General features: G+C 34.3%; 3 protein-coding genes across 3 annotated transcripts in view; all 3 read left to right on the forward strand.

Annotated features, from left to right (window-relative positions):
• Nucleotides 1–8846, forward strand: part of LOC138141508 (glutathione S-transferase-like) — a 36034-nt gene extending 27188 nt beyond the window's left edge. The window contains exons 3-5 of the mRNA XM_069062230.1: nt 2958–3125; nt 7273–7415; nt 7909–8846. Coding sequence (XP_068918331.1) covers nt 2958–3125; nt 7273–7415; nt 7909–8076 — 479 coding nt within the window. The 3' untranslated portion in view covers nt 8077–8846. The remainder of the gene's footprint in view (nt 1–2957; nt 3126–7272; nt 7416–7908) is intronic.
• Nucleotides 8847–16040: 7194 nt separating this feature from the next.
• On the forward strand, nt 16041–17629 carry LOC138130974 (venom protease-like). Its single transcript, XM_069047715.1, has 6 exons — nt 16041–16167; nt 16216–16380; nt 16431–16525; nt 16581–16690; nt 16743–17163; nt 17214–17629. Exons 1-6 carry the CDS (start codon nt 16101–16103, stop codon nt 17382–17384), a joined length of 1029 nt encoding a protein of 342 aa, XP_068903816.1. The 5' UTR covers nt 16041–16100; the 3' UTR covers nt 17385–17629.
• Nucleotides 17630–19815: 2186 nt separating this feature from the next.
• LOC138133188 (venom protease-like) lies at nt 19816–21415 on the forward strand. The gene is made up of 6 exons (XM_069050997.1): nt 19816–19998; nt 20051–20215; nt 20273–20358; nt 20437–20546; nt 20600–21020; nt 21072–21415. The coding sequence occupies exons 1-6, from the start codon at nt 19932–19934 to the stop codon at nt 21240–21242; spliced, it is 1020 nt and encodes a 339-aa protein (XP_068907098.1). The 5' UTR covers nt 19816–19931; the 3' UTR covers nt 21243–21415.
• Nucleotides 21416–22285: the final 870 nt, after the last annotated feature.

Raw genomic sequence — 22285 nt, forward strand, 5'->3', positions numbered from 1 at the left:
TGCGTCATGATCTGTAAGTTACGAAAAGGGCGAAACAGCTTGAAAACGTTCAGTTTGACGTACTGACACATCAGTCATAATGACAATAAATGGTCGCTTGCATTGACTTTTTTGAAATGTCAGAAATTTGCCGGCCTAAATTTATTGTCCGCCATAGTACATTATTCCGATATATTTTTTTTATGCAAAAGTTCCTCTAGTTTCTTCCTTAATAATTTTAAATTTTGGAAAATAATCCATTAGCAATGATCTCTTTGCATCCCAAAATATTTTATTATCTTTTGCAGACAAGAGTTTAACTTGGCTCGAAAAGGAGCTATTTTTTGACAGAAGAAATAATTTTAATTCAATAAATGACGTTTATTATTTGATTCATTTGTAGTTTGACAGCTGATGGAGATAAAGTCCATTCAAAAATCAAAAAACCACCAACGTCGCATTTTCCTCGATAATCACTATCGGCAACGCTGTCTAGTGTAAAATTTGGTGGGACTTGTAATTTTGAGGTTAAATGTTTATTCCAAGTGTCTTGTTTTTCGGGGCATGTTTAAGTAAAAATAATAAGAATCAATAAATATATGCCATTCACGATGTTTTGGCATAAGGGGAGGCTATGATTTCATTTTTTAAAGTTGGATACATGTTTGATTTCTGTCATCTCTGCTGTCACTAAAGTGCCTGACATGCGGACCTATCAAAATGAACGTAACATGTTGCCGAATTTACCGTAATCATAATTAAGCGATATTAAAACGTATTGATGGTGTTTATATTAGACTGCAGAACATATTTTCAGTAAGTTACAGTGAAGTCAAGTTCTTTTTATGTATAAATTGAATCGTAGGTGAGTACGAGATAAATATGTAGCACGGATAGTGAAGGAAGAAACAACGACCCAATTGAAATGGCACAGGGGTTTTGTAAGACCTATTATAACTTCGCGATAGAGTTGTAATGAGTGGCTTGAGTCTATTTTGAAATGTACTCCTGAAATTTGCCAACATTTTTGTAGATATTGTAAAGAACTTATTTTGGAAAATTGGACAAAATTAATGGGAAATCTTTCATTTGAAAACGTTCTTCCTTTAATAATAATTTCATTAGGAGAATCTGACTCGGAATTTGATTGGGATTTTCATGCAGGTAATGATGATTCAGAATTTTCTAATGAATTATGGAAGTTGAATAGTTTTGTTCTTTTTTGTCATGGACGATGGGTGTGTAAATATTTTGCAGAAAGATTCGAATAACGTAAGGCTTAATAAGTAGGTACAAGATTTTATACAATCTAGTTCTAGGAACGTTTTGGTTAACATGAAAAATTCATTGAGAAGTTACTAATTGGTTGGTTAAGATACTGTATAAATGGGTTATCTAAGTGGTGCATAAATTGACAGGAGTCACTTTGTCTTTCGGTCCCGGCCCTTACTATTCTGTAGTTTGTTCAAGTCAGTTTCCTGTTTTGTTAAATTGAATTAAAAATATGTGAGTATTGTTCTATTGCAAACTAGTAAAACTGACAACAATGCACTAGACAATGACGCAGTTTATAACCTCAAACTTAGAAAAACATAACCTAATTCAACAGACAGCTTTACTGCCAACTTAAATGCACTTTTTCCATGGCCTCCCCTTATGCCAAAACATCGTGAATGGCATATAAATGAAACGTGCTGCTAATAAAACAATATGAACGAAATTCAAAGCAAGTGAATTTTATTTTGAATCAAATAAATGTCATAATTTATAGTTACCAACATAGTATGAAAAAATATCTACCTAGGGTTTTTTAAATTTTACCAACCTAAAGCAACAGGTGGTGGTTTTTTGATTTTTGAATGGACTTTACGCAATATTTTAACAGAAACAAAAGCAAGCACGTGGACACTTGACCATGAACATTTTTGAACGCTGTCTACATCCCGATCCCGGTAGTAATTTTAAGCATGATCCTGATATCTACATGACAGGCCAGGTGAAAGGACCCTTTCACAGTGCCGTAAATAAAAAATACTTCTCATTATCAATTGAGAATAATTGTTTTACCGGATAAGTTTGCAACATTATTATTTTTGTAAAAAGAAAACAAGTGTCATTTTACTAATTGTCGAGAATCAACCCAAAACAGTCATTAACTACGTTCTAACATTTGTCCTTCAGTCTAATTAATGTTTGTCACCATTGAAAACACAGAGGTGAGTTTTATCTCTATTATGCACGCCTCATTAAACATAACGAAATGAAAAAGGAATAAAATTAAAACGTGAATATTGTAGAAATGTTTATCAGAACAGGTCTAGAAAAATTTTCCTTTTTGTGAGAGATGCAAATTTGATGGTCAACATTTTATATTTTAATTGGAAACAATTTAATTTTCTTGTTGACGTCCCTCGCTAATCACCAATAATCTGTTTGTTATGACCAGGATTAGCGAGGACGAATTTGCATCCTGCCATCTGCTACACACTTCCCCGACTATTAATTTCTGTTTGTCAACAAATCCTGCCCATTCCTATTGTCTATCTCTCCGATTGCATTAACAGCTCGAATCGCGACGACATTTAAATTCATTACTCCCAGTGTCCCATTAACGGCAAAAACTCCGCCATTCGGACCGAACAGAACCTGGGAGTTGTCTAAATTGGGAAAGCAAACAACTTTATCCAGCTGTGTTTGCATAATCTTACCTTCTTTCATTAAATATGAAATCGATTTTACACGCCCCGCAAAGACGAGAACAGATAAAAATTACAACGCAACGCTTCACAAGCAATAAAAATTCTCATTAAAGCAGGAATGCGTGGATTACTGGCGCGGACGTCGCTGCTAAAAAAACGCACCCTGTTTATGAGCTGCGCCTCGATAATATTGAAATGAAGCGGTGGAATTTTATTCGGTGTGTTAGGCACCCCGCCAGCTCGGGGTGAATTCGCCTGAAACGGATCTATTTCTTGCAGGAATGCCGTTCGGAATGCTCCCCGTCCTTGAAATAGACGGGAAAGCTGTGGCGCAGAGCAATGCAGTGGCGAGATATCTGGCGCGCCAGTACGGCTTGGCAGGAAGAAGCGAATGGGAAGCTCTCCAGTGTGACGTCCTGGTCGACACCCTCGGAGACCTTAAGCAAGGTACATGTTCATTTATCACGATGCAGATAAGGGCCCCCTATTAATCACCCCGCCCTTTCGACCCTGATGGTCTAAAATAACCGAAGAAGCTAATCGGTGGCTTCACCTCTCTTCGGAGTCGTAAAAATAAATGTTCATAAATGCAGAAGCTGTGCTCCCGAAATGCAGCTTTGGCGTTCGCTCGTTTAAAGTTTGAAGCGGCACTTGGCTTTTTAATTTTCAAAGTGGACTCACTCTTGGTGGAGTTGTTTTCGTCGAATGGGAACGGCGGAGTTTTATGTAAATGCGCTCCATCGATTTTGTGAAAATATTTTTCAACGGATAAAAACTGTAAACAATTTAATCGAGTCAAAGATGATGAAGAGTGACAAGCTGGAGATTAATAAAATTCGGAGGATTCGTTCGTTTGAAATTTGAGGGAAATGTGAAAATCTCCAAAATAAAATTGTTAAGGGTTCTAAAATAATCTAGGTGTTTATAGCATACGAAGTGATCAAAAAGAAAACAAATCAGAGCAGGCGTTGCAAATTATTGGTCATGTGCATTTTGCTATTATTATCTGATATTGGAGAAAATGTATAAAGTAAACAAGAGCAATATTTTACATTCCTGAGAATGAGTAATTTACCAGCTTTATTACCAAACGCGACGCCACTGGTAAACAGATTTATCGGTGAAATGTCAAACAAACGTCAGTTTTAAAGCAACGGTGTTGATGTTAACCTTGAAAAGAACTTTTCGATTTGGGCAAAGTTTACGGACGTTTCCTGTAATTGTAAGCAACAATTATTATCGTAGAATAACTGTTAAGGTGAGTTTTACCATTGAAGATAAAGCATTAATTATTATTAATAATTAATTGTTTTTAATAAATTTTTTGAGAGATAGGCAACCAATAAAACGGCTGTGCATACCAAGTATAAATATGTGTACGATAAGCTAAGAAAGACGTTTCGATCAAACAAAAGATGAGGTACATAGCACTCTTGATTTGTTTTCTTGTTGATCACTGTGTATTACGTCCACCAGTAATTATGTCAGTCAAGTCTGACGGTGCAATTAATTTTTTTTATCAAATTATCATATTTGACAGACTTTAAAAAAGTATTAATCATTGAATATAAAGTGATACTATTCACAAAATACAAAAATATTGATTTTCTTCAGACTGACATTAAGACAAATTTCCTTTGTTCTCCGAACCAATCAGAAATCAGTGTTTTTGTGGGCACTAATTACTCCATTGAGACCAACTGGTCTAACTAAGCCGCTAAGATTGATTAAATATTTTTCATTACAATTTCACTTAACTGGAACTAGTGTTTGCAAAATGAACAAGAACGGTACTTTCTAATGGAAGATTATAAGACATTTTTTTTTATTTACCCTAACAGAAAAATGAAATAGGAACAGTTGGATTTTCACAAGTTCATTAATCAATAAAGGGGGGCTTTGAGCGTTTGGTATTAATGTAAATCCAGACAAAGCAACATGAGCTCTTGCATAGGGATCAAGAGAATTAGAGTGAAGGTCCAAAAGATTCTCTCCTAAACCTGATTAAATTGAACTAAGTAATAGGAGTAAAAGTTTTTATTTCTTTAAACAGATTTTCTTCTTCCAAAAAGCAACAAAAGCTCACATAATAGTTTTCATCTGTCTTGAACTTTTCACAGGTCTTCCTTCAATTTCAATCAGTTAAACTTGTTTTGTAAATTTTTATAAAAATAATTAATTATGAATCAATGAGAAAATATCTGGTGTTCATTTAAATTTAACCTCAAAGTGAGCGTTTGAGGGGTCGATTGTGAACGCGCCACTCGGCAGCCTGCAGAGTAAAAACATGGTAAAAACACAAACAACGCAAAAAGTAAGGTTAGATCTGTGATATATAGTCTGTGGTGCGTTCACAATCGATTCTTCAGCGCCTACTTTGAGGACAAATTTAAATGAACAACCGATACCATTTTACTTAGTATTTTAAGACTAATCAAATCACAAACTTTTGGACTCTGCAAAACAATTTATTCTATATTTTTTTTACAATTTGTGCTTGATTATTATACAGGGTGTCGCAAAATTAACGTACTCCAAGTCGGGGGTCTTGTAGGAAAAAATCTCAGGAATCTCAAAAAAATAAAATAAAAAATATAGGGGGGGTCTTTACAAAGATATATAGGTCGGAAGGTTCAAACTTTTCATCATGTTTTCTTCAAATAAAAAATATAAATAGTTGACATTTATTTTTAAATATGGTGAGGATGATTATGTAAAATATTAAAATATAAATGAAAAGACATTTCTTGAAAAACCAGCTTTATCTCGAAAAAATAAAAGTTTTATTTTTCCAATTTTTGTACAACATAGCTAGAATATTATTATTACTTTTGAACATATATTGGCAACTTTGATATTTTTTTCAAAGTGACAGCAATTTTTTTTCTAAACATTTCTACTTGGTCAACAGGATGTCCCCTACTAAGCCCCGAACTCGAAATACGATAATTTTAAGACACCCTGTATCTGAAAAAATGTTATTTAGAAGATATGGGCATTATGCAATTGTCAATTTGTTTGTAAAATGATTGTTGTGCTTGAATTAAACTAAGTTTCTTCCCCACCAGTTCAGTTTCTTTTATTTTTTAAAGGTTGATAATCCAGTAGACAGGGAATCCTGACGTAAAAAATTCCGAACAAAAAATTAGTTTTATCAGTTTGTACTCGTATATTAAAGAATGCAAATGACGATCCCCGATCATTATCGTAAAAGGTGTTACTTCTATCGAAATTTTTCACATGACCAAATTTACTCATAATTTAATAATCTACAAAAAGCATTTGGTTATTTTCACGTCGAAATAACACAAATCAATGTATTCTGATTAACAATATTTGTTTGATTTTTCCATTTCCCTTGAGGATGTAGCGGATCGAATTACACTGTGAAAATCATGAATCTTTTTATTTGTACCTGTTTGTGGACAAATGTCAAGAAAACTTTTTGTTCAGAATGTTTTCGATTAAACTGTAAAGTTGACACTTTCTCGACTGGACTGAAGCTTTTTCCACCAATATATTTTATACAATGAGAAATTTCCCTTTTTACTCTTAAATTCTGCACAGAACTGAACAATTTACATTCGAACCAAAGAGTTTAACCAATTTTTAGACGCTCGCGAACCTCATTTCGGAATAATCCTTTTCATTTTTATTTAATCTGACTGACGAATTTCACCATTCGTCGAGTCGATAAAGAGAAGTTTGAAAAACGTAATGTTTTTTGGTTCGCTCTTTATGGGATATTAATTTTTAATTAAACCTAATTTGTTGGAAAACAGAAAACTGATACAATTTTCCGAAAGACGAGAGCCATCCAACAAGAGGACGCTCTTTGTGCAATAATTCCACGAAAATGAAAATTTTCTTAATAAAAGGATTAATCTCCCCAATATAAGGGTGTTAGGAAGTTTCCCAGAACTTCCCTCTTAGTCCTGGCACGACGCTGTAATCGGCGAAAGTCGGATTAGCCAAACAGGATACGTGAAGTATAAGTTTTATTTCCTTAGACGTCCCAGTTTAACACTCAAGCTTACCAACATAACTTACGTATCTAATTATTTTATAGTTACAGTTAATAACTATCACGACCTGTTAATTGACCTGGATTGGCGTGATTTAATTAAATTTTCAAGAGCAAATTCCGCTTATTTAAATTTTCTTGTTAAAAATTTTTCCAAACTCGTCTTTGTTCTTCACGAAGACGATTTGTCAAGAATCTACCGCAGCTTACAACGTTTCAGGGCGAACTTGCGGTCATTAATTTTCCGGCATTGTCTCCATTCTTTTTTCCGACTTTAATTAGAACGTTTAAATTGACTGACGTATTCCCAACAGTCGCTCACACAAAATTACTCCTCCACTGAAGCTCATAGACAGTGGCTTGTTTAATTCCATTCATTAATTATGATTGTTCAGTTAAAAGCTTGTCAAACTATTGTTACACAAAATTACTAATCAATAAAAGCAATATCGCCCGACAATACTCCAACAGCTTGAAAAGCTTCCTCCATTGGTGAACATTCTTGGACCTATTGTTCGATTTTAACTATCAAATTCGTACTTGCAACCGATCTAATACTTTGTGTTGCAGTCCTGGCACAGTTCAGAATGGAGCAAGACCCGATCAAGAAAGAAGAAAAGAAGGCCAGACTGATGAAAGAAACCATCCCGTTCTACTTGTCCAAATTCGAGAAAATCCTCTCTGAAAACAACGGCTTTTCAGTCGGAAACGAAGTGAGTGATAATTTCGAAATTCCACCGTTTTTATCGTTATTCTGCCGTCTTTTGCGCGTTTGTGCAAGGACGACAGCCACCGCACACTTACCAAATAAAGGAAATGATTGATCGACTGTTGGTCCATTCAGACCGGCCTTCCAGCCTGAAACCTTACAAATTGTCTGCCCACAACATATCGATGCAATTTTCAGCCCGTTAAATACAGGCTTATTGTGAGCGTTTCAGCTGTGAAAGTTTGCCGCACACGAGTTTACCGTACCTATACTACTGCAACGAAAATTGATGTGATTACTTGGTTGCCTAAAACAAGGCGCTGCACAACAACAGTCACGCTCACTCAATTAAGATTCGTTTTTGCTTGTTTTTTTTTTTGCAACGTATAATTTTCTTGTGTAGCTCTTCAAAGTCATGAAACTGTCGTTTAAATAATTTAGGACGATTTAGGAGGATGGCCGTGAATGTCGTCCAACCAAGATGTTTTCTTTTGCAGATAACCTGGTGCGACTTCGTGTTCGCCGTGTCGCTGGAGAACTTCGAGCACATCTTCGGGAAGGCGGCGCTGGACCAGTACCCGGCCCTGAAGGCCCTCAAAGTAAAAGTGTACAACATCCCCAGCATAAACGCTTGGGTGTCGAAGAGACCCGCCACAGAATCGTAAACTGGAGCCAGCACCTGTACATATTTCGGTTTGTGTAAAGACTGTTTGAGGAGCAATTCTGGCCTTAGTCTGTTCAGTTCCGCTAGCTAGGACGGCAACTTTGTTTTCTCTCTCGGACAATGCAGGACCTGCTTCTAAATTCGCGGTAAATACATATCAAGTTCTTGTAGAACTTTCAACTGAGTTAGGACATCCGCCACTTTGTTAGACTTGTACGTACGTGTTCAGTTCACACAAGCTGTACCTACATATACATAGCGTAAGATTAAGTATGTGTTCAAAAAATCAAAATTGTGTAAACCAGTTGTTTGTTCATCGATGTGTACAATGTAAACATGGTATACTGCTATAAAATACAATAACAAAAACTGTACATAGGATCAGAGAATTCTAGAGTATTATTTTTTAGGAGATTTTAGGGGAGCACGCTACTTGTAATATTTTTATATTCTATTTACATTCGTGAGGGATGAAAAATGACGCCATTTTTCGATTTTCATCAACAGACATGATTCCAAGAAATGATAAATATTACATTTCTATTGATTTCGGTAGTGTGTTTGTCGTTTCGTCGATGTATGCAATGGCTCATGTATAAAACGCTTTTCATTGCTAACATAGATTTAGTCATCGTTGAATTGTTGTCGAAATCATTTATTAGATGTTTATTACGTGGTAAGTAAATCTGTTCCAGATTTTTCTTTACGTGTCTTTACGTTACGTTACATACCATAGATATATCTAGTTGTTTAATAAAAACCGAAAAACTGTCTTGACTTTTATTTCTCCCACTTGCAGAACGTCGCTTTTAGTCTATGTACAAAAGCGATTTCGTACCACTAAAATAGATTCAAACGGAAGAAATCCCACTTCAATCCGCTGCGGCGGTTACGAAATGTGATATGCGCAGCACTCCAGGACTTGCATTGCCGTGTTTGCGTAAACATCGACGTAGAGGATTTGTGGGTTTTATTTTCAGCCATATTTTGCAGAAGGTCTGGCAAACAGGCCGTGGTCAAAACACATAGAAAAATACAATCCGATATTCAGATGTTATGCTAAGAAATAAATGCTAAATAACATAAAATATAGGGAATCGAAGAAAAAATAAGCGCGAGTACTAACTCGGTGGTTCGAAACAGCATTTTTTGAACTCCGAAAGAAATCAAAATGTTTCTGCTGGATACATTAAAAAATCCGAGGAATTAGTAAATAAACAAATACGAAATTGATAACAATTGGGGAGGTTGATTTCTCCGTTGTGCCAGGATTATGTTGATATTCTTTTTTTTTTGTACATTTAGTTATTGAATGGCGAAAGTTTTTGCAAAATTATATTAGTTTTCACAACACTGTTTTATAAAAATTAATTGTAAATCACTTTTACCCGATGCATTAAGACTGTGGAAGTGCGGCAACGTTGAACTTGTGAACAAGTGAAACAAACCCATATTTGAAATTTGAAACAGTAGAATCACGGCGTGAAGCCTCTTTTTGTTTTCATTGTTCTTATTTAGAGATAATAAAATGAAGAATATAGCGAGTTTACAGCAACATAACATGGTCACAACTAACCTCAAACTATTCACATGACATTTCTGTGCATAGCTGCCAACAGTGCCAACGTATGAGAAGTGTTACAGTGTTGTAAACATGGTTGTAAATGTTATACGGTGCCTTCAAATAAATTCGGAATTAGAGTAGGCTGTAATTTATATATTTTGTCTAGTAACTTCTTAGCATTGACAGTTGTCAAATTATAATATATATTTTATAATTTATAATAAGATAGAATTACCACACCCTCTACAATACACACTTCCGTTTTTTCTGGGTATTTAAATTATATTTATTAATTTGCTAATTGTATAAAAAATATAATTTATGCAACAAGTGCCTAAAGTAGTAATTTTTTTAACCGCATTAGTAGCAGTCGTAGAAAAGAGTTTATTATATTAATAGGAGCAAAAATATAGCCACTTCTGCTTCTTCTTTTTTCATTTTGGAAATAAATTACATTTGCTGAAGCTTTTATCTCGCGAACGGCGGAATTACTCAAATATTTTCAAAAATCAATCAAATGTTACAAAAAATGCATGCTTTTAAGAGCGACTGTGAACAAAGAAAAATTTGAAAATGTATGAGTTGAATAATCTAAACATAACTGTCATTACTACGATAATTATTATCAACAAAGATCAAAAATCGGTTTGGTTTAAGAACGGTTCCTACATGAATGAGTCACATTTGACCGAGCCTCCATTCCATAGATACGATTCAATATTATTGTAATTCACAAAGTTAGGTTATGTAAGTCTTAGTCTGTGGCTATTGCACTAATTTAAACTTGTCTTCCATGTTTCTGTTTTTCACAGCGGCTCTTGATGTTAAATTTTTGAAACACACAGAGTATGGATAATTGAAATTTTCTATGTTTCTGTAACGGTAACATCGCTAGAAAATGGAAAAGAGAAGAAAGGATGTTCGCTTGCGAAAGAAAAATTTTAATTAGATCTTGCTATATTATCTTCTTGATCCTTTTTCTACTCCAAATTCCATTCCCTTGTACACCTACATCTTGTTTTAAACAATGCGAAAAACAATTTACTACATTTTGTACTTTTTGCTCCTACGTAGTTAATTGGAAAAAATCTAGCAAGTAAATAAATATGTACCATGTGAAATAAACACTGACATTCTTCAACCGTCATGGATAAGAACTAATTTCTTTGAAACTTCATATTTTCACTTTACATAATTGATCAATCAAGTCAAATCTACTAACCGTATACTATTTCCAGCTCGATTTCAATTACATTTAACCTCGGAACAACAACGCAATACACAAACAACATCATTTATTAAATTAATTGCTTCTGTTGTCCATTGTTTAATCAATTGAGCAAATCTAAGTGCGTCAAAAGACAAACCAGCTCGTTTCTCTTCCTGCAAAAGAAAATGTTTACTGCAAGCGACGACATAATTTTCTCTTTGTACCCTCTACTCCTTCTGTTGAAAACAACAGGCTTCGTATTATTTTCAACAGACCACGTACGAAACACCTACAGAAACACATATTTTTCAATTTTGAATTTAACTATTTACGTAATTCATGTGGTGTACGTTTGGTATGCTGCAATTAACACATTTGGAAAATACATTACCGCACCCGACACCCTTCAAAAAGTCTACGCTGTAGTGTTCTTGGTCAACGCATTTTCTTTAATCGGGGTCAACATCATTTGGGACAAGTACCACAACAACAAATTCCTAAATCTGCTGCGACAATTTTACAAAGTGGACAAAGATCTTCGCCGAAACAATATATTCCTGGACTACAAGAAGCTGAGAAATCGAGCGACTGTCATAATTCTTGCGGAATTTTCTGTCTACACTTACTTCAACATAGACACTGCGACCATCTTCTGCAAATTAGGCTTCCAGCCAACAACTGTCGCTCTAGACTTCTTGTTCTACCAAGGCTTGCATATGATGCAAGTCACCATGACTGGTAAATGCGTAACGCTGTTTGCCATCACTGAAAATATTTTCCATCGCTTGAACGTGAAGATGCAGACGGACGAAACGTCGGTACAACTCGTACAAAAAATAAGACGCTTCTACCACGACGCTTACGAGCTAGTGTCGGAAGCGAATGAGGTGATCGCGTTTCAGTTGGTTGTTCCATTGTGTGTTACTTTTGTGATGGTCGTTTATCATATTTATTATCAGATTATGAACAGCGCGCTTCAGGAATCAGTGACTGTCTTGGTGTGGCTGTCTGCCATTTTGATCAAAACCGTTGTCGTGATTACCCAGATTCATCGAGTCACCACTGCAGTAAATCTCTTGTTCTTGTTTAGAAATCAATGAGTGTATGTTGCATTTCAGGCCAAAACGGTTAAACAAACTGCGATTAAATTGGCGCTGAACAAAGACCGGTTGGTTCAGAGAGAAGTAATTTGTGAAACTAGACATTATGATGACTAGTGAGCATTTTTTTTTTAGATAAATATGTTTTTTCTTCAGATGCTGCACGAGGAAGTCACGATCACAGGAGCTAATTTCTTTAAAATAAATATTGGCCTGATCGGTGACGTGAGTAAAGTGATTTGGGTGATTCTTTGCAGGAATCTTATTTTTCAGTACTTTGGGAAAGGAATTCAGTATTTGCTCATCTTGTATCAAAGTTACAATTAATTTGGGTTTTGAAAAGAATGCGATGTGGGCGAAAGTGCAGACAGAAAATGACAAAGCATTCATAAATATTCGTTGATCTACACATTTACCATTTAAAGTTTCCTAATTTGAAGCTGAAACAAGTTTAAATAAATTCATGAGTAATAATAGTATATTATGCAACAAGATTTATAAATGGCACTTTAGTCACGAGTTTTATTAGGCACGAGCGAAGCGAGTGTTTAATAAACGAGTGTCTAGAAAAGTTTGCATATTACGACCAAATAAACAATACAAATACAACACGTAATTTCTTTATTAAACATGAATTTAAACAGAAAATTTGAAACTGATCAACGTCAATTGACAAGTGACAACTAACTTGATTTTGAGTGTTACATGATTTTTGCGATTGAAAAGCTTCAGCCCGTAACTAAAAGGCCCGTTGCTAGCTTCAGCTCGTGACTAAAGCGCACAAAGTCACAGCTTGTCAAGGAGTAATTAAAAGATCACTTAGCTTCCTGGAAACATATGCGATAAATTGCATTTTAAACATGGAAGTATAAATTCTAAAATGTACTTTGAGAAATTTTATGCAGTCGCTGTTGGAGTAGGAAGTACCGTGTGTTCAAAGAAATGTTTGGTCAAGTAGGCTGATGCTTGGTTTTGTTTGCATTACGTATGGCGTAGCTTCATCAGCGGTCAAATATTTTGTGAAAGAGGACGAAAGAGTGAAAGTGGACAACTATTAATAGGTATTTCAGAAACCGTTGAAGGAGTCAGGAAAATCATATAAAATGAACCGAAAACTTCAATTTGTCAACTAAAAAGACGACTCACGTTTGGAAAGGAGAAGGAAAACCACGATCTGCTTGACCACAAATGTATTTGAACACTCGTTATACATACAGTGAGCGGCAAAAGTATGGAATAAATTCATTAAAAATTAAACAAAATTTTTTTCGAAAAAATCTTTGAACAGGTCAATTTTAGTTTATAAAAATACATATTTTAATATAAAATAAAATTCCAAGCAGTCATTTGTTTTCGAGTTATGACGTCATCGATAGTTTTTTTAAATAGAAACCCCTTATTTTTTTTCTTGATTCTGATAGACCTTTTAATTGTCTAAATGCCAGTATAAAAATTTTGTTACCTTACATAAGTTGAAAAAAATAAATTTTATAACGAACAAAAACAAGTCAAAATCTGTGTTAGTAAGTTCTTAAAATTATGGAATTAAATGTTCGAATTGCCATCCCCCAGTTTGTTGACAAAAAGCAAGTTTATGAAGAAATTCCCACTGTTTTAGTTTCATCTAGTTTTATCTCCGCACCCAATCAAAATTAAAATTTCTATACGTTGTGTTTCTGTTAAATGAGTCATTTTCGAAAACGTTTTGTAAAACAAAAAACACATACGAATGAAATTGACAGTAACATTTGACTGTTTGATTTACCTACTTGATTTTTTGACTTGTTTTTGTTCGTTATAAAATTTCTTTTTTCCGACTTTATTATTTTTTTTCTCAAAAATTTCCTTATGTAAGATAACAAAATTTTTACACTGTCATTTAGACAATTAAAAGGGCTATCAGAATAAAAAAAAAATAGGGGATTTCCATTTAATAAAACTATCGATGACGTCATAACTTGAAAACAAATGGAATTTAGTTTGGTACTAAAACATGTATTTTTATAAACTAAAATTGACCTGTCCAAAGATTTGTTTGAAAAAAATTTTGTTTAATTTTTAAGGAATTTATTCCATACTTTTGCCGCTCACTGTATAACTTTAAAAATATTGTTATTTAAATAAACATTTAAGGTGTCTAAATACATAGTTTATAGACTCCTTGTAGCGATAAATAATAATCTGACAACACTGACAACACATCATATCCAGAAGACTTTTGGAATCTTCTGAAACGTGATTTTTGAAACTTCACTTGAGATGAAAGTTTATTTGGCCATGACGGGTTTAAAATACAGTGTGATAATAAAATGAGTAAGCAAAATAAGTATTAGAACTGTCAGCTGAACAATGATAGTTGTTGATTTTTTTTAGATCACACGGAATAGCATTCACCTTTTAAAAGGAAAATTTCAAATAGTATGACGAATTTTTTTGAAAGTGTTTTAAATGGGATGTTTGGAATTTATACCAGAACGAAATCAGTACATGATGTCAAACTTTATAACATTCATTGAAATGACGTAATAACACACTTCACTGCAATAATTAATCAATGCACTTGTGAAATAATGGAATATTGCACTAGGACATTAATATTAGCTGTCGAGTGTTTGTCATTGACTGAAATTCAATTTCAAACAGATGAAAAATATTATTGAAAAATTGATTAAATGATGCATTTTTGAAGTGAAACTTTTTTTTTAAATAATGTTCCTCGTGCATATCAAACTGTTAATTTCATTAATTTTTTGGAATGCATTTTGGCAAAATGGATATTACTACTAAATATTTTAAAACAATGTCAACTTCACATCCATAGATCTAGCATATACAGGGTGTATCTAAAATGCGTGTGTTAATTTTAACACGTAGCAGAGCTTGTTAAATGAAATTTGACTATTTGAATTTTTTACGAAAAATCGTTACAAATTGATTTAAAATTTGGAAGAAATTAGCCATCAAAATGTATACCCGCTAACGGGTAAGAGAGAAACGCAGCCTTGTCAAAAATTTACATAAACAATTAAAATTAAAATTCTCATGGTTACCAAAAAATAGACAGTTAATCACACAAAAAAAGTTTGGTAAAAATTGGGGAGCAAAGAATCTTAGAAAACTTTTGCGAATTTTGCAAAATATTATAAACAAAAGATTCATAAATTGGCGAGTTCTTCCACTGGTTAAAATTAACACATGTATTTCAGATACACCCTGTATATGCAGTTGTGGTGTATATTCCATACATTCATAAATCATCATTCCCTAAATTTTAATGTTCTTTTAGAACATTATAACATATCTGTTAATTTATTATTTATAAATAAAGTTTAATGGTATTTTGCTAAAACGGTTTCTGCTGTTATTTTCTTGTAAAATGTATTTACGGTAAACTATGCCTAATAATAATTATGGCTGCTAACAAAGTGAAAAAATATTTTATTTTTGTTTTCGTCTGTTATACACAGTCCAATCACTAAAACGAATATTAAAGTTGGTGATAATTTATCAGAATTAAGTATACTTCCCTTCCTTACCATATAATCTACTAAATGTGCCTTCTCCATTAAAAATACATTTCTTTCAGTAAATGAGCCAAATACTCACACTATTTAATGTAGTAAGAGTATAAATATAGGACAAAGAGTTTATTGGTACGTATATTTCCAAGAAATTACTGTAACAAACAAATTCAAAGAATTTGTCTTCAAGTAATAACAAACTTTATTTTCACTGCCAGATAAAATACAATATTGAAGACACGATAGGGGTGTCATAATTTTTAACACCTTTAGCAATAATTTGTACATTAAAAAATACATTAACATTATACCGGGTTACAGGGTTATTATAAATGTTTCTAACGTCGTAGGTGGCTGTGCGCTTTATTTAAGTGCGCTGCAACGCCAACTACGATGTTCGAAACATTTATAATAACCCTGTATTTAAATCCTGGCAATCCATGGTTTCTTAAGCATTTCCTATTACATTTTATCTGTGACCACAAACTAAACCAAATATGTAGATAAATATAAATGTAAACTAAATCGTTTATCAAATTAAAATATACAATGGAGTAATAGTATATTTCGTACTCCGGTAACCACAAGCGATAAATCTCTTCTCTTCATTAGCACCAATACTGTTCCAACATGAACAAGATTTTTTTGTGTGGAGTTTTCATATTTACTGTAAATTACTGCAAAACCCAAGATATCGGTAAAGTCAGTGAGTAATAAAATTTAAAAAATTGATTTTGGTTTGTAGGTGAGCCGTGCACCCTAAAAGACACAATTAAGCAAGGTTACTGCATTCCTAGTGTTCAGTGTGATTTTGCTCTAGACAAGAGACACTCCGAAAAAACGTTTCAGTATTGTGGAAAAAGTATATTTTACCCTAAACTGTGTTGCCCTCTAGAAAAGAGTGAACTGAGTGAGTTTGGAGTTTTTCGTTTTCAATTATGATCTAGTACTGTGTTTTAGAATGTCTTATGTATTACAAATCATTTTACAACAACCCCCTTGTGAATTTTGTTGTTCATGGTAAAATGGCTCTAGCCGGAGAGTTTCCCCACATGGTATGTCAAAAAGTGTTGATTATTGTGTAAATCATCTCCCCAACAACGCTTCTAGGCAATTATCGGTTATGGAGACAAGAACACCACCGAGTGGTTGTGCGGAGGAAGTCTAATAAGCGAACAATTTGTCCTAACTGCAGCTCATTGCATAAACTCAGCACAAACGTGAGTCAACAGACGTCATAATAATTTCCAACAATATATTTTTCTTGTGTAGAGGCTCGGCCAGATGGGTTCGCCTCGGAAATGTGAACCTCCAACTCACCAGAAGGTATCACGCACCTCAACAATTCCAAATTGTGAAATCCTTCGTCTATCCCAAATACAAATATCCCTCGCACTACCACGACATCGCCTTGGTGAAACTAGACCGTCCAGTGGAATTCAACCCTTTCGTGAAACCCGCATGTCTGCACGTCCACGGCTCTTTTCCCAAGACTATGACTGTGACTGGGTGGGGTACAACTGATTTTTACGGGACGCAGAGCAGTCATTTGCTCAAAGCGGAAGTGAATCTTGTCGATTCAGAGATTTGCAAGCAGCAGTACGCTCACACGTCGCGGAAGAAGTTGGCCAGAGGGATCAAGAAGAAAATTCAATTGTGTGCGGGGCACCCTGAAGGGCGAGACGCTTGCTCGGTAATATTTTGATAAGTTGTGATTGTGTTGTTTTGATTTTGAGCGATTAGGGTGATTCTGGAGGGCCGTTGCAGTTCAGGAAAAGAGGGAATCGCGCGTATTTTCTTGTTGCTGGAGTTACGTCGTTTGGTAAAGCTTGTGGGGTGGAGAGTAGTGCCGGAGTGTACACCAGAGTGGCACCTTACGCCAGGTGGATCGAAAGGATTGTTTGGCCCCAATAGTGTGACAGGAATAATAAATCAATTAAAATTTTGAACATATCTGTGCGTCTGTCACTATTTATTTGTAACTAAATAAATAAAATATGAATTTGTTTCGATAATTCTGTTCTTATAAATAAATAAGCTTCAATAATAATAATTATTGTTTTCGTCTTTTGTTGCACAGAATATGTTTTGACTTTCATTTAGGCATTATCATAATGTCCAATAATGAATACAGGAAAGCTATCTGAAAATATGTGGTAGTTAAAAAAAATCTAAAAATCTGTGTAAAAATATAGTCTAAGAATAAATAAACATTTTTTAAACATTAAATTGTTGTCTTCTTTTACAACCATTCAATAATAAAATTCATAATTAATTCCTTTTACTTTTGCACCCGTCAATTGGATAAACTTAAACTTACTGCTTGAAGGATATAGTCCAATTTTTACCCTTTTGAGGTGACGTCACGATTTCCTTCCTCGCTTTCTCTTTATTGAAACGACAGAAACAGAAAAAAAACAAAAAAAAAGTACGTTTATTTATTGATGGTCACTTTGAGGTTATTTTATGCTTCTGTCACTTTGACAATCTTTAATTTCTTTCACTTATTACATTGATTACAAACATAACCTTTCGAAGCAATTGTCAACAAATTTGACACATTTATAGTTATTTATGATCAATTCAAATTTGTTTCTGATCCTAGCTCAAACATACGTAAAGTTACTAGATAATGACGTCATCGCAAAAGGGTGAAAATTGGACTATACCTACATTAAATTTTACGTGCGCTAGGTAATCAGCAATGACTGTTGGCAATGAAACAATTGAACAATATTGGTATTTTTCTGTTTCGTAATTGGCACTGACTGGATGTTTTAACTTGACACGACGTTAAAAAAAAATTAGGTTATGTCGGGTATGTTTATGCTATTACAAAAATGACCCACTGGTTACGCGAAGGCAGTTTAATACTGTGAGATCATTTAAATTTACAATTAAAGTAGGCTATGAGTTTTAAATTAGATTGGCAACACTGTTGACACCTTGATATGAACTGTCAAAATGACGCTTCAAAATTCAATACAAAATATGAAACGGCGAATTGACAGTTGTAGCCAGGCCGGGAGAGAACATTTTGAACATTTTCTATGATTGTTAATAAAACTGTATTATCTTCTAGTGCTTCATTTCTTTTAATAAATTGTTGCCAATCTAATTTAAAAGTCATAGCCTACGTTAATTATAAATTTAAATGATCTCACAGTCACGGTAATTAATAAACAATCTGTTCTGACCCGCCGTCCACGACATAAATCCCAAAACTACGTGAGTTACTCTATTTGTCAAATATTCACAATTAATAATTTCAAATGACTATTAGTGGTCCAACTAAGTGGGTTCGTCTCGGTGATTTAGACCTCCCAGACCTGACAGATGTTTCCAAACCCCAAGTCTTTGCAGTTGCTGAAACCTTCATCCATCTTAAGTACAAATCCTCGTCTCGTTGCTTTGATAAATCTAAATCGTCCAGCAGTTTTCAATGATATTGTACAATCTGCGTGTTTACTTGTTGGAAAATCAGTTCCAAAAACTGTGGCAGGATGCTGTAAAACTGACATTACTTGGGGAAGAATAATCATCTTCTAAAAGCCAGAGGAGGAACAGATGCTAGTCCAATAATGTGAACTTGTTTATAACAAATTGTTTATCAAAATGTTTAACGATAAGTAAACGATGTTTTCCTAGTTGTTGTATTCTTTCACAACCATTCCTAGAACCACTAGATAAAGAGATATTTATCAAAAACCCATTTTCGACAGTTCTTACGAGCTGTAATTTTTTTTTTAGTACAGTGGGTTGATGGATACTTTTGATACAATATTAATACCTACCAAATGAAAGTACATACAAATATTCAACTACCTCAGACAAAATGTTTTGCTTTTTTGAATACTTATATGAGTTATATGAATTTGTATTTAAACGTATTAAGTCGTAATGCATGAAAATGCTTGCTTGTACGAACTAAGTACATTAATAGTTATTTGGATCAGTAGTCGGGAAAATGATATTTTGCGAGTGTGAGTGGTATTGCGTAGCCAAGGCGACTAGCCGAGGTGCAGCAACACGAGCACTCGCAAAACATTTTCTGGACGTATAATAAAAGAATATTTTTTGTATAAAATTTCTCAATTTATATATGATATAATACTGTTGCAGTTATAGAACCAAGAGATAAAAAAATATATACCAAAACACATTTTGACTCCAATTCAAAACTAGTCAAAGTAGCATTCCAATTTTAATGAAATCAGATCTGACATCATAAGACCACGTCAAATCATTCAATTAATTCACAGAATTGTCAGATACTTGGATTTTTTAAATCATTAGAACGACAACAAGACACTTAAAAATTCCACAAAAATACAACAACATTTTTGGTATCTTATCTTCTTCCTAATTACCACTAACCAAACTACTTTTTAATTAATGACTAAATACTTAAAATGTGAAGACCGACATTTTCTCCATCATCATTCTTAGTCGTCTTTCAACATGAAGAAAATCTGGTTATTTGTATCGTCCATATTTTCTGCGATTTATGGCAAAGATGTTTATTTTGGTAATACGCGGGTGCAGGTACTGCAAGAAAACAATTTTAAACTAATTTGTAGGTGATGAGTGCATTCTAAAAGATACAGGGAAGACAGGTCTCTGCTTTTCTCCTACCGAATGTGCTTACGCTAAGGATGAATCAAATTCACACAAAACATTTCAATATTGTCAGAATGATACGTTTTTCCCTTTACTGTGTTGTCCAATGGAGAAAAGTGAATTGAGTAAGTCGATTTATTTGTATTAATGTATTATTTACAGCTCATTGTGAACCTTTCTAGAATGCTTAACATATTACAAACAAGGTAATATTGCGAATTTTGTTTCGCACGGAGAGAAAACTCTGGCCGGAGAATTTCCCCACATGGTAATTAAAGTTGACACGTTTTTTTTTACATACATTTTATAAATATTTTTGGTAATTTTTGTCGAATTATTATTTCAGGCCGCTGTTGGCTACGGTGAGAAGAACACCGCCCAATGGTTGTGCGGGGGCAGCTTAATAAGCGAACAATTTGTTCTAACCGCCGCCCACTGCATAAATCCCAAAACAACGTGAGTTACTTTGTGTCAAATATTTACAATTGATAACTTCAAATCATTATCAGTGGTCCTGCCAGATGGGTTCGTCTGGGTGACTTGGATCTCCAAGACGTGGAAGATGTTCCCAAACCTCAAGAGTTTGCAGTTGCTGAAACTTTTGTCCATTCTGAGTACAAATCGGCGTCCCACTATCACGACATTGCTTTGATAAAACTAGATCGTTCAGCAGTTTTCAACAATTTGGTCAAACCTGCGTGTTTGCATGTTGAAAAATCAATTCCACATATTTTGACTGTGACGGGATGGGGTAAAATTGACATTTTTGGGGAAAAAAGCAATCATCTTCTAAAAGCTGATTTAAATCCTGTCGGCCAAAATGTTTGTCAGAAGCAGTATGCATCTATTTCGAAGAAAAAGTTAGCGAAAGGGATCAGAGAGGACATTCAGTTGTGTGCAGGAGATGCTGAAGGGAGAGATACTTGTCCGGTAATGATATAAATTGGATTAGAAATAATTTGAAATTGTTTTATTTAATAGGGAGATTCTGGAGGACCACTGCAATATAAGAAGCCAGCAAGTCCGGATTATTTTATTATTGTTGGGGTTACCTCATTCGGGAAAGCTTGTGGGCTTGAAAACAGCATAGGAGTGTACACCAGAGTGTCTCCTTATACCCGGTGGATTGAAAGTATTGTTTGGCCCCAATAGCTTTCCTAAGAAATTGTTATAATTTAAGATACAAATAAATACACGTCCTGAGTGAACATTATTTTTGTGATAGTGGCTATTATTTGGAATAGTGTAACTACGCTCAAGAAGTGCTGATCAAGCTTGCAATTCTAACAGGCAACTCTTCAAAAATAAAGATATTTCAACTGGTACCTATTGTTGTTTTCTTTTTGGGTTCAGGCAATGGACCTTTACATTTATAAGAGATGGAAAATGTGCGCGTGAGATCTGGGCATTGTGAGAGAACAGTTGACCGCTACACTTATTTCCATTGGTTTAACTCGTCGAAGTTATTTTACCTAAGGGTCAACACCTTTGTTGTCTCACAGGACGCAGAATTCCTTTACGCAATGACGTCACTGTACGAGAAAGACCATCCTTATTTGTAAAGGTCCATTAACAATCGTTCCTATATTTCGATACATCTTATGAAGATGTCTAATTAATTTAAAAAATGTCAGCATAACGCATAACCTAACTTTTTTGACGTTAAAAGACTGCTGTCATTCTGCCAAACAAAATTCCCTGAAACTGATGTCTTCCTCGTCGCACTTACGACATTTGCATTTGTTATCTTTGTTTCACAATAAACTCACGCCAGGAATGTAATGGCGCTACCTTAACACGTAGTGTGTTGATCTAATGACCTTAGAGTTAAGACCTATTTTGCGCTCTCTATTTATTTTTTGCGCAATTGTACTCTATTTGGTTGTTTACCACGTCTGTAAATACGAATTTACAATAGCAGACTTTGAAAACAGGCTAGCTTTGAAGTCAATCTTCGTAAACAGTTTCCTATAGCGATCGTCTAATTCCTCCATTTTTCTTATGAAGGACACATAAAGACGCACCATATAATAAATGACAAATTTCTGAAGGAAGTTGGTCAGATAATAAAAAATTGCACCGTTTTGTTAAAGCTCTTAGTGCCTGGTCACCTGCTTCATCCGCTGACAAAGATATAATATCTTTCAAGTATTGTAGTCTCATGCCATCTAAACCTGGTGAAGAACCGGCAGGAA

Source organism: Tenebrio molitor, chromosome 1 (assembly GCF_963966145.1).
Source record: "Tenebrio molitor chromosome 1, icTenMoli1.1, whole genome shotgun sequence".
NCBI lineage: Eukaryota > Metazoa > Arthropoda > Insecta > Coleoptera > Tenebrionidae > Tenebrio > Tenebrio molitor.

What these genes read in the sequence shown, in the direction of transcription:
- LOC138130974 (XM_069047715.1), top strand. Translation starts at nt 16,101, where the DNA reads ATGAACAAGATTTTTTTGTGTGGAGTTTTCATATTTACTGTAAATTAC. An exon ending in CTGCAAAACCCAAGATATCG is followed by an intron (nt 16,168 to 16,215) that starts GTAAAGTCAGTG and finishes TTTGGTTTGTAG; the next exon opens with GTGAGCCGTGCACCCTAAAA. An exon ending in AAGGGCGAGACGCTTGCTCG is followed by an intron (nt 17,164 to 17,213) that starts GTAATATTTTGA and finishes TTGAGCGATTAG; the next exon opens with GGTGATTCTGGAGGGCCGTT.
- LOC138133188 (XM_069050997.1), top strand. Translation starts at nt 19,932, where the DNA reads ATGAAGAAAATCTGGTTATTTGTATCGTCCATATTTTCTGCGATTTAT. An exon ending in TGGCAAAGATGTTTATTTTG is followed by an intron (nt 19,999 to 20,050) that starts GTAATACGCGGG and finishes ACTAATTTGTAG; the next exon opens with GTGATGAGTGCATTCTAAAA. An exon ending in AATGGAGAAAAGTGAATTGA is followed by an intron (nt 20,216 to 20,272) that starts GTAAGTCGATTT and finishes GAACCTTTCTAG; the next exon opens with AATGCTTAACATATTACAAA.